Consider the following 12363-nt stretch of genomic DNA (forward strand, 5'->3'; position numbering starts at 1 on the left):
TATCATATATGTCAAGCTTTGTGATAAGTACGATCTGGTTTTGAATAAAAGGACCTAAGAACCAAAATTTTCAGCTAACTAGTGGCTGCTGGTGAGATGTTAAGGAGGAAGGACTTTGTCAAAAGTTGGAAAAACTTGCTGAATGGCCGGATATCTGCACTAGCTTTCATATCATCATGGTATAGCCTTAGCAAATAGATAAGGCCTTCCGTTTAAGAACCTCAAAATTTTGTCATTCTGCGTTGGGAATGTATTTACTAATTAAGCTGTTCTTCAAACTGCATGAACCAAGATAATAAACAGATTTTTGGACTACTTCAATCAAGTGAATAGATTTGCAGAACTGCATGGTTAGCATTACAAGATATGAATCACCTATCAAGTCTCTAATTAGTTGATGACAAGGCCCTTCTTCTTTTTAAACTTAATCTGCTACCAGTTTGCATGGATTTCACTTCCTTATCATGCAATTTCACTTCCCCCGACTCTTGCACCCCATTTAATGGATTGATAAATCCTCTTGAACTTGATGTGGTCTCCGATGGACTACTCTGATAGTCTGTTTCATAGATCCCATCATCACTTGAACTCTCAACTTCAATGGGTGCCTTTGCCTTTGCTTTTGCCTTGGCTGCCAACTCCTCTTCATGAAAACCCCAGTGGGTATCTTTCTCACTCCCACTTTCTTCAGAAGATGTATCACTTAACGTGTGAAATACTGTCACACTTTCTTTCTTTGAACCTAGGAAAGAATAGCTCCTTGTTTTCCCATCATATACTGGAAGCATAGATTTAGACTGTGAGCCAGCCCTATCTCTGCCCAGACTGTAGGTTGTTGACAACTTCCTTTCTATTCCTTCCCTTTCTCGTACCATATCCCCCAATTTTTCAAAAACTTCATTGGCCACTGCCTGCTCTGCTGCTTTCTGCTCAAGCTCTGTAATTGTCCTATCAAATACTTTCTTTTTGAGCTGGAGAGAGCGCTGAAAGGCCAAAAAGACAACAAACATTCTCAGGTTATTGATGGTAGGATGGCCTTCTAAGCTTTCTTTTCTTAAATAAAGAAATTGATTATCATAAAAAAATAAATAAAGAAATTGATTTAGATGAAATCAGTACCAGTGTAAAGAGAACGATATGTCTCCCTCTAGTGTAAATTGCCAATGAAGCAATAGACATCTCCCTTACCCCACTATCTAGTGTTATTTCAGCAAAAATATAAGGATTCAAGCTTACTCGCTTTTCCAGGAAACTTCCAAGGTCTTGGTCTTGAACCTTCTTTTTCCTCCAAAATATACAACAGAACCGTACAAGTCCAGCTAGCATGACCAACACAGCAGATTCAAATAGCAGGAAGAGTATTATTGCCCTTTCATTACCTGAAAGAAAGAGTATTATTGGTAGTTCATAAACACTACGTCTTCTTTAACATATGCAGAAGGTTGCAACGTACCTGTGTAGATGCTGAGATACTTGGGCTTTGCTTGTGAGCAGCTAGATGCACACTTCTGACCTGTTAATGAACACAAATTAGATACAGTGCACAGTATGAAGTGAAGGACAAGGTAGTAGAACAAAGATTACGTTTGGTACGACATTGCAGTGGGTTGCCAGTCTCTGCATCAATTACAATTGTCAAGATGTGAGTAAAACTATATTAAAACTCAGAAACAAAGTTCAAATCAAAATGTGAATTTAGTTTCTTGAAAGGAGTAAAAGATTCAATTGTTTTTGTTTAGAATGTGTATATAATGGTATTATCAAAATACAAAATATGTCCAGTTTTGGAAAAGCCTCATTTGAGCATGCATCTTCTCAGGGACTTTACTTTTGTCCATGTAAAAAGATCATATCCATTGCACAAGGCTTCCTGCTTTTGCAGGGTCTAGGAGAGATGGTTGGTAGAAATCCTTATCCCAATTTTTATTCGTCTGGCTTAAAGAAAAAAAAATGCAACCATGTAATTTCTTCTAGTAACAGATAATAATGATTAGATGATTCTTAGCCATCCATTCTGTGATTTTCTTCAGAATGGTTTAATTTTTGTCGAATGTGACATAGACAAATATTCCAGAATGCCCTATCCTTTGATATAATAGACATAAATTCTATTCTACTCAATGAACAAGTATCTTATGAGATGATATCATACCCCTCTCTCTTACAGCATGTGTGGATTCCACTAGACACTCTCTACTATTCAACTAAGCCTTAATTATGGTATGAGAGAGAGAGAGAGAGAGAGAAATAAGCCTAAATTATTTTTGAAGTCACAGAATGTGTATTTCACTTTACACTCTGCAATTAGCACACATGCTTTATTAAGAGAATCTCACTTGAAGCAGCCACAAAAGCAAGAAGGATCCCCTCATCCAGTACGAATTGGCGCAGATCACTCTCGGACAAGGAGGATGAGAATTGATCTGATACAATCCACTAAAATCATTTTGAGTGTAAAGTTAAAATATATTGTACTTAGAAAGAGACGAATTCAAAGAATGTAGCCTCAACTTTGAGGAAAGATTACTGAAAACTGAAATTACCAGGATATCTTTCTGACCAATAGGTGAACCCAGTTGCTGGAACCAACAAAGTGAAGATTACAGTTTTTGGTCTCATTGCCGAGACATAAGTATATTCATCAATTGTTTGGCTAATCTTTCCCTCCATCTCTGTCTGAGAAAAATAAATTGCATAGCCTGAGCAATCAAGCAGTGGAGTAACTTGAATCACACAATTCAGTGTATCTGCCTTCGAAAATTTCTTAAGAATCCCAGTTGGTGAAAATGAGTATAGGAACCCATCCAAAGAACCAACAGATACCCAACCTGGTACATCAATAAGTAACAAGATTAAAGGAGCTTAGCAATCACAGAACAAGATTTAAAAAAAAAAAAAAAAACCCTAATTGTTACAGCAATTTCATTCTCATGGTAAGCAACATTAAGAACATAACAAAACCAGGTGAAAAAAAAGAAAAAGAGGTCTAAGGTGTATCGATGGCCAATAAGTGCTAGAAGTTTTACAATACCGTATTCTAGTATTGACAGTGCACAAAAAAAATGGTGAAGACCTACAGATTTACGAGAAGAAAAACCTGGAGCACCATGAGATAATGGAGTGTATTTCAAATTAAATAATTGATTATGTAAGACAATCATAAAGCCAGCTGTATCGTGTACTACCATAATGAGTGAAAAAAAATAAAATTGAGGATGTTGATATGGAATAATAGCAATATAAGAAAATATGTAATGAGAAAGGCATATTAAGATACACTAGAGGTGGCATTGGTTGAGGAAAAATGAACCATGAGCAACTAAGACCGATACATATGCAGAATGGGAGCCATTTTAATTTATGCCATAGAGAATATGACTGTATATAGAGTCAGATAACCCAAAAGAAAAAAGTTGTGTAGTGACATTTAGTTGGGACCTAAGGCTTTTTATAGTTAAATTGAGCACATTTATCCCCAATTTAAAGTGAATTCAACAGTTCAAACATAATTATTAAATAATGCAATTGTTTTTTTTAGCAAGTTAAACATGCACCTGGTGGGCTTTGTACACTTGAGTACACCCTCTACTGTGTTCTTGAGCAGGAGATGCTTCCATTTGATTATTTTCATAATAACAAGATGCTGTGTGCACCCATTGTGCACATTGACAGGCACTACTTTTGTCCCCTCAAATTCTTCTCAAATATTGTTATCCCAAAATTTGAACGTCTAAATCAATATGGTATGACAAATTTATGGTGCAAAGCAACATGTACCAACTACAAGTATTTGTGATCATACAGTTACCATTAGAATCCACAACAGGTGCACATTCTGTAGTACTCAATGGCCCAATAGATCTCTGCCATAAAACAGTACCCATAGAGACATCTAGAGCCAGCACAAGGGCCCTAGCTGGTACAGTGACATACAAACGACCATTGTTTCCGGGGGAGACGGTGAAATATTTGTCGAGGGAACTAAAATCCTGGATCCATTTGAAATAAGGGCTACGAACTGACAAACTATATAATTCTCCTTCAGTATTTGAGATCTGCCAATGCATAACATAGATACAAGTCCATAAGCATGAAGGCGTATATTGAAAAAGAGTTTAGTCCTGAAAGAATTGACAATTTCAAACTTAATTAAAGCTGCAAAAAATGCCCCTTAAAGAAATCATTTCATTTAAATCACTGCTACTTTGCATATGAGAAGAGGACTGATCAAAATTCAACATGTATCTAACAGTTATACCCAAACGTCAGAGAAGAATGAAGGAAATAAGGGATGTGTGGACATTACATATATACTAGCTTCACATTGATCAATCACAGGAACAGAAGTAAAATAACAATCTGTGACATTTTTCCTGCAACCTAGTTGGTAGCCAGATCGATAAATCACAGGTCCAACACTCCAGAGCAGTTGTCCACGTGTCGTATATGCAAAGAGCCCTCGATTCTTAATATTGATAAATACAGATGAACTAAGTGTGCTTACTGAGAGCCCAATAATTTCAATTAGTTCCTCTTGACCTGGCACTGGACCAAAGAAAACTTCTGCAGCAGGTTTGGATGAGCCAATATTAAAAGAGTTGATCTTCAGTACTCTGTTTTCTGCAACCAAATATATCTGGAAATACATTGAAAGAATTTATGAACATAAAAAGTTGCACAAAATGATAATATTTCCAAGGGTTCAGTGAAAGGCTACCATATATTTGCAACATGTGTCTAGCTGGAACAAGTTTTGCAGTACATAATAAACTTGAAAAAGAAGAAGTCAGGACATGCAAAAGATGAGAGTGAAAGGAATAATGACAAGTGATGCATCTCCCTAACATGTCATATTCAAGAGGCTCCACCACTTAAAGCAAATAGAACATTGATCTCAAAGCATGACATGCCTAATTTTTTCATTCTAAATCAGCATGAGAGGGAGTGGAAGTTATAAAAATACATACTATAGACTTAATTGAGTGAATATGCATAAGTTATGATCATTGATTAGCTTGAGTCAGTTTGCATATGGTATAGTCATTGACATGCTATGTAATTTCAAAGCAAATGAGGGTTAAACATATATAAATCAACGCCCATCAAATGAACTTAAATGTTAAGCAATCAAAAGCTCGGTATTAAAGAGTGACAATAAATTCACATCGGTGTTTTCCCCTTCTTAGCTAGAAAAACTTAAAATTTTCATCCAACACCATTGCAATTGAAGTAAGAAAGTTGCAAACTAGTAGCCGCAGTGACATAGAATCTGATACTAAGCACATAAAACCAAAAAAAAAAAAAAAAAAAATTGCTGACCTTTCCTAGACCACCCTGAACAGGAGCCATAGCAGCATTACATGTATAGTCTAAATGTATGGTCCATGCAATGGTACCATTACTTTCAAATGCAAATAAATCTTTCTCAGAACAAGCATAAATCCTCCCATCTTCACCAACCAGAGGTTTCGAAAGCCTGTGTCCAGAACTTCTAGATGGCTCTTGACCTGAAACAAAAATTATTATCTTAGAATTTCCAAAAGAAAATATACAAAAAAAAAGAAAAAGAAACAGAAGGGAAACATAAAGAAACCACCGAAACTCAACCAAGTATTGTACACCCATAAAACTTGAAAAACTTGGGCAGAAAATTAAAACCCATTATTCTTTTCAAGAAAAATCAAATCGGTTCCTTATAAGAATTGGAAATTAGAACCCGTTATGCTTCACCAGTAAGATCAAATGAGTTCCTTCTAAAAATGTGTAGACTTTTTTTTTTTTTTGCTAAACAAAATGTGTAGACTTAGTTCTAGAGAGAGAGAGAGACCTGAAAATAAGCGCGGATTACCAGTGTATCTCTGGGATTCCATGGACGGGGATGTGGGAAAGAGCAAGAATAGGATGAGGAGTGGGATTATCGGCATTGCAAAGATTACAAGAGAGGTTTCAGGGTTTGCGTGGTTAGTTCGGTTTGAAATTATATTATAACGGCTCTCAACCGCTTAGTATGTCACTGTATGTGGCAGGGGATCAAAAGTAGACCGATTTTAACATGGAACAGTGCGAGTTCATTGATTATTTTAATTTTAATTTTTAATTTTTTTAAGTAAACGAATGCTTTAGCACTAGGGAATCATATTAACAAATGCCCTTAGAGTATTGATTAATGAATAATTTTTTTTTTTAAAATTTTAATGCTATTTTTATGGGAAATATAGACAGATGCCAAACAAGTCAAATACTTTTTCTTTTCTTTTTTTCTATAAAAAGTTTTTAAAAATGGTTAATTAAAAAATGCTCTTAAGGTATCAATTAACATTTTCCTTATTTTAGTTAAAGTTGACATTTTTCTTGTTTGTTTATGGGTAATGTTAACGAGCGCCTTAAAAGTACAAATTAAAAATTAATAAATATTTAATTATAAATTGTAATGTACATTTTTTAATGAAAAAAAGTGCACTTGTTAATTATTTATTGGTTTATATGATAAATTCATCGTGATTGAGTGTGCTTTTAAAAAAAAAAAAAATCTATATATGTGTACAGTTTCACTTTATTTTTTTTTAAATGTATAAAAACATAATTAATTAATAGAACATTAAATGCATCTTAACCACCGCTCTTAAGAAATTTGTTAACAAAAGTTTTTGTTTATTTGATTTTGCTATTTTTCAATGTAGTTGGACTTGTTTGATTCTTCTTTAACGAGTGTATTTGCACACCCATTAAAAGTAAAAATTTGCATGGCTCAACTTTCCACAACTATAGCAAAAATTCTGGAGTAGCTCATACTTGAGGGAGACCTGTGAATTCAGAGGGAGGGCTACAATCTAAGCCAAAGCCACAGGTAATTAATGGTTAAAATGAGAATGAAGATAAGGTCTTTATTGGTGAGGGAGCCGTGGGGGGCTGGGGGCATTAAGATCCTAGAGAAGAAAAATTTATGAATATCAATTAGTGGATCAAGAATTTGTTAGGGATCGGGGGCAAGGGATGTACACAAAAAGTTACAAAGGGAAAACAGTATGACTAGCTATGAAGATATTAATTGATGGTTTATGATTGGAATGGTGTGGGCATAGATTAACATTATTATATGCAAAAGTTATTGTGTGTGTGATGATTAAATGATAGGTGGAAGCATGAAGTTAAGAGAGAGTACACACATACAAAGGTTTACGTCCACACAGTGAGAAAACCCTTAGTGATTACATATTATATTAAGCACTTATGTTATAATGAACATAATATAGAATTTTATATACTCTAGAATATTTGACTAACTCTAGGCTAATTATAGACTAACTTAAGGTTAATATGATACATGAGCTTACAATTGGTTTGGGCAACTTGAGCCAAAACATGTCTAACATTATGGATCTTTACCTCGAAAGTCCTTATATATATATATATATATATATATATATATAAATTTGTTTAATACTATTTGTCTAATTTCCCCAATAACTGTAGCATCAAAATAATTCTTTTAACTTGATCTCTTCAGAATGCCATATAAGAATATCATTCAAATTAAAATGTCAAAGACATATTTCGGTCGCTCATTTATTTTGCATACATTACATTACGTCAAACTATATAGTTTTTCAGGTTTCATTATCAAAAAAGAAAAAAAAGCCGCATCTTAATTATTAAGTGCATATTACAACACTGCAAAGCTTGAGGCATCACAAACAATTCCCAAACCATGCATATGATAAATTTGACTTAAAACCTACTTATTCTTAAGTATTGCTCTCCATGAAAGTAAGCAACCTGATGCATATTGGCTTATTGTTGAAACATATATATTTCTTCTTACCTCAAGGGTAATGTGGCGTGTAATCGGGGTATGGGTAATAGTTGTTGTATGGAGTCGGACCATGCTTACCACCATAGAACTGATCAAGTTGTCGCTTCTCATGTCCTTTTGGTATACATGATTGATCATGTGGATTAACACCACAAGTTAGCTTGCACTAGGTTTACCTGAGATATAGAAAAAGTTAACAAACACCTTATAAGACATTGAGTTAAAAAACATTTTAAGAAACCTTTTATGAGAAAAAAAATCGTATTAAAACTTTTCTAAAATGGTTTATTAATAAATGTTTTAAGGGTTATCTATATATATATATATATTAGTAATAATAAAACTTAGGTATAATTTCTTAGATATTGTACATTTGGTTTCTCAATCAAAATCAAACACATAACTCTTTCTCAAAAAAAAAAAAAAAAAAAAAAAAAAATCAAAAATCAAACACATAACTATATTATTATTATTATTATTATTCCTGAAATATAACATTGTGTGCGTTACATTGGTTTGTACAATAATCATGAATTTGAATTTGATTAAAAACCTAATGTATGACATCTTGCCTTCGTTTGGACTTCATAAAAGAATTGAATGGAATGGAATGAGTAAATCACAAAGGAATAGAAAGGATCATAATGGAATAGGATGTATTTGGGTCATGGAAATGAGGGTCATTCTACTGTACCCTCTTTATTTTTTGGAGGTATGGTACCCACACAAATTCTAACCATTAATTTTGTGTTGTTTTGATCTTAACCGTTGATTTAGTTTTAGTGGATACCGATTACTAGTAAAGCAAGTTAGCGTATATAAACCAAAAATAATTCAGATGGGACCTCTCTCAATTTTTCTCTCGCATTCTCTGCATCTTTGTTTCTCTCTTATGTTCTCCACTCCTCTCAGATTGTTTCTTCTTGCATTCTCAGGTGAAGGTTTCTTCAAAGATGAAAATCGTTTTGATATCTTAAAGGCAAGGATCAAAACAATAAAACTCTAATTTCAATGTTGTTGTTTTGTTTCCTTTTTTTCTTTATTTATAGGATTACCCATTTGAAAACGTAGATATATGAACTCTTTATTTCATTGATTTTATTGTGGTTATTGTGTATGGGCTAGGTGAGGAGGAATCCTCAATCTTCTTCATACAGTTTGTATTGTTTTATTGTATTTTCTCTGTATTTCATTCACTTCGGTTCTATCGCCCTATGTTTGTGTTGTTTCGGTTTGTGGGTTCAATTTCAATGAGTTCTTCGGGTGTTATCCTGGGTTTTTATGGCTGTGAATTTTAGAGGGCTTTTCAGTGGGTCTTTGGGTATCTAATTTTTTTGATGAGCCTTGGTTATTCAATGGGTCTAGGATTTTTTTGTTGATCTCTCTTGTTCTATCGTCTTTTTATGTTGCTGTGAACTATTTTTTTTTGTTTATATTTCCTTCATGGAACCATTACAAGTTGCAGAGAAATTTTGTTTGTTGTGTTATTTGTAGGATCAACAACCAATGTGTGTATGTGTTTCTTAATAAAGATTCTGCTTGATTATTGCAATAAAGAAACAGGATTAGCAATCTTAAACTTTTTTTATCACATAATGTTTCTTGCTTTTAATTTGTATTATTGATCTTATGTCATTAACATACATGTTCATAACCTAATCATTTTATGGTACTTGATATACTGTAAAAGAAAAAGAAAATTACTTAAATGTGATATACAATTTTTGTATGCCAAACTTCAATTTCTTTTTATTTTTGAATAGTAATTGGAATAAGGACATGTCTAATTAAGTGACAAGAGATATGTGTACATTCACTGTGTTGCTATTTGATCTGTTTGAAGGGTCTTGAGTATGCATGTGAACAGTTCAGTAGTAGAATAGGCATGTATATTCACAATGGACTTCTTTAAATGGAGGTGCAAAATGAGGCGATTAAAATTTCAACACATAGTATTTTTTGTTGTGATAGGTACCCTAAAAAATGTTTAGGGATGCACACGGGAAGCCTTCTTGTTTATTTGACTAGCTTGTGTGGAATTTGTGTGTCAATTGGGGTTGTGAATTTGAAGTCTATTTGCAACTTCTTGGCATGCTCCTAAATGTTTGATAGCATTTGGAGAGGATTAGTTGCTACCATTGATTCAAGATTTAAGGGTAAGCATATGTTGTATGAGGATCATGGTGACAAGGTTATTATTTTTGCAAAGCCTTTCTCAGATGAACTATTTTGGATGAAATCATTTTCAAGGTTTTAAAGCTAGGTGCTCATTGAATAATTGTCAATTAGCAGGTAATTTGCACTACTGTGTTGGCTTGGTAGTCATTGTCATCAGAGTGGGTTCTATGCTTCAAACTGTACCATCCAAACTGAGAAAGCTATAGCAAGAAACACTTTAAGTTGTGTTTTTAAGTAGGTAACCTAGTTGCTTTGTTTGCCAATAGAATGACCTACTAAATAGATATGTTAATGTCTCTAATTTTATATTCAGTAGTTTACTGTTTACCTTACTATAATTAGGTCTGATTCATTTTAACTTTTAAGAAAATATACTTAAATCTCATTATAGTTGCTCTGTTTCCAATATAGTCGGTGACATCTACACCAAATTGGTATGATGAATACTGTTGATGTTTTGAACTAATACAAGATATTGGGAATCAATCTCATAATATAGTTATATTCAAGGATATCAAGGTTAAAGAAATTTGTAAGACCACATTTCAATTAGTATTTACTTAGTTATTAGTGCTTTCTCAAAAAAATAAAAATAAAGTTATCAATGGAAAGCCTCTCCTTCTATATTTATTTGTTGACACTTGAGAATTTTTTTGGATTGAGTGGTTAAGCTGGTTTTTTTTTTTTTTTTTTTGAGAAACCAGACCAAAAAGTATGGGAATTTATTCAAAACTTGAAAATTCAGTGAACATCCCTTACAACAAAAGCATCCCTTAAAACAAAAGGACTAATATCAGGTGGAGAATCCTCCAACCAAACCTGAAGACTTGTCACTGTGCTAGCTTTTTTGGCTAGTGCATCAGCAACCGAATTACAGACTCGGGGAACATGATGAAAATCTATCAGTTGAAAGCCCGAAGCTTGAGCATAAATGTCCTCCAATATATTTCCATAGCTAGTCTGATCGCCATTGGCCATGGTAAGCACGTTGATGATCACTGTTGAGTCTCCTTCAATCACCACTCGAGTCAAGCCAATTTCTGCAGCAAACTTCACTGCTTAGCGACACATTAGAGCTTCCGTTGCTGCAATAGATGGAGGCATCGGAATTGGTAGCGAAAGAGCACCAATAACCTCCCCAGCACAATCACGAACAATAACTCCAATGCCAGCTGAGTTGGTGGATCCGAATGTGGCTGCATCAAAGTTCACTTTATAGGAATTATTTTCAGGTGGTCTCCATTGTTGCAAAATGATTGGATCAAGGATAGTTGGTGGCTCGGACTGAGTTGCAAGAAAATCTTGGAGAAGGGTACTAGCCATACTACAAATCTTGGTGAGTGGATGAATAGGTCGACCAAAGTGTTTAGCGTTACGCCTATTCCACAGCAGCCATGCCGTGATTGAGAAAAGTTCCAACTTGAAGTCGCCCTAAGAGTGCAAGAACCTGGAGAAGAGGTCACTAAATGACATGGGCTGCCCAGCTACATCTTGGTGAAACCACTCCATTGAATGCCACACACAAGCAATTTCTTTGCAAAACTAAAGGGCATGTAGTGTGTCCTCTGTTCTATCTTGGCAGCCTTCACAAATTTCTGATGTGACAATATGGCGGTGGTGGAGCTTCGCCAAGGTGGGTAGAGCATTGTTACACACCTTCCAACAAAATGCTTGATTTTGTTTGGGGTCCGGAGTTGCCAAATTCTCTTCTAGAATTGTCTCTGAGCTTTAGGATTTGAAGGACTTGCACTAAGAGCTAATTCACATGATATAATCAGTTTGTAGGCACTACTAGTAGTGAACATACCCGAAGGAGTACAAGCCCAAATGATTCTATCTGGAGGGAGCCTTTCACTCAATGGAATGCCAAGAATTTTCGAGGCTTCTTGGGGCAGAAATAGCTGTTGTACAACTTCAGATTTCCATGCTGCTTTGTCTTGGTCTATGAGTTCACTCACCTTAGTATCAGGTGACATCAGAGGGATTTGGGAAGCAACAGACCTGCTCAGTTGTGAGGGCAGCCATTTGTCTTGTTTTATGCGGACTGATTCCCCATTGCCAATGCGCCATACCATTCCTTTTCGAATCACGTCTCTTGCGCTAAGGATGGTCTTCCATGCATAGGACCCAACCTTTGAGTCTTCCGCCTCTAGGATCGAGCATTCGGGGAAGAATCTAGCTTTGAAAACTCGATAACACAAGGAGTCCGGGTTATTGATCATCCTCCATACTTGCTTGGCTAATAGGCTTCATTGAACTTCTCAATTTCTTTGAAGCCTAATCCTCCAACTTCTTTGTCTTCACACAATCTCTCCCACTTCACCCAATGCACCTTTCTACTTTCACCACTATAACCCCACCAAAACTTCCGG

General features: G+C 34.9%; 1 protein-coding gene across 1 annotated transcript; it reads right to left on the minus strand.

Annotated features, from left to right (window-relative positions):
* Window positions 1-272: 272 nt before the first annotated feature.
* LOC126700244 (protein GAMETE EXPRESSED 3-like) lies at window positions 273-5870 on the minus strand. Its single transcript, XM_050398290.1, has 10 exons — window positions 5849-5870; window positions 5320-5507; window positions 4307-4636; window positions 3809-4055; window positions 2544-2828; window positions 2337-2423; window positions 1585-1617; window positions 1454-1513; window positions 1237-1379; window positions 273-983 (listed from the first exon to the last, which is right to left on the minus strand). Exons 1-10 carry the CDS (start codon window positions 5868-5870, stop codon window positions 387-389), a joined length of 1992 nt encoding a protein of 663 aa, XP_050254247.1. The 3' UTR covers window positions 273-386.
* Between the last annotated feature and the right edge of the window lie 6493 nt (window positions 5871-12363).

Source organism: Quercus robur, chromosome 2, assembly GCF_932294415.1.
Source record: "Quercus robur chromosome 2, dhQueRobu3.1, whole genome shotgun sequence".
Taxonomy (NCBI): domain Eukaryota; kingdom Viridiplantae; phylum Streptophyta; class Magnoliopsida; order Fagales; family Fagaceae; genus Quercus; species Quercus robur.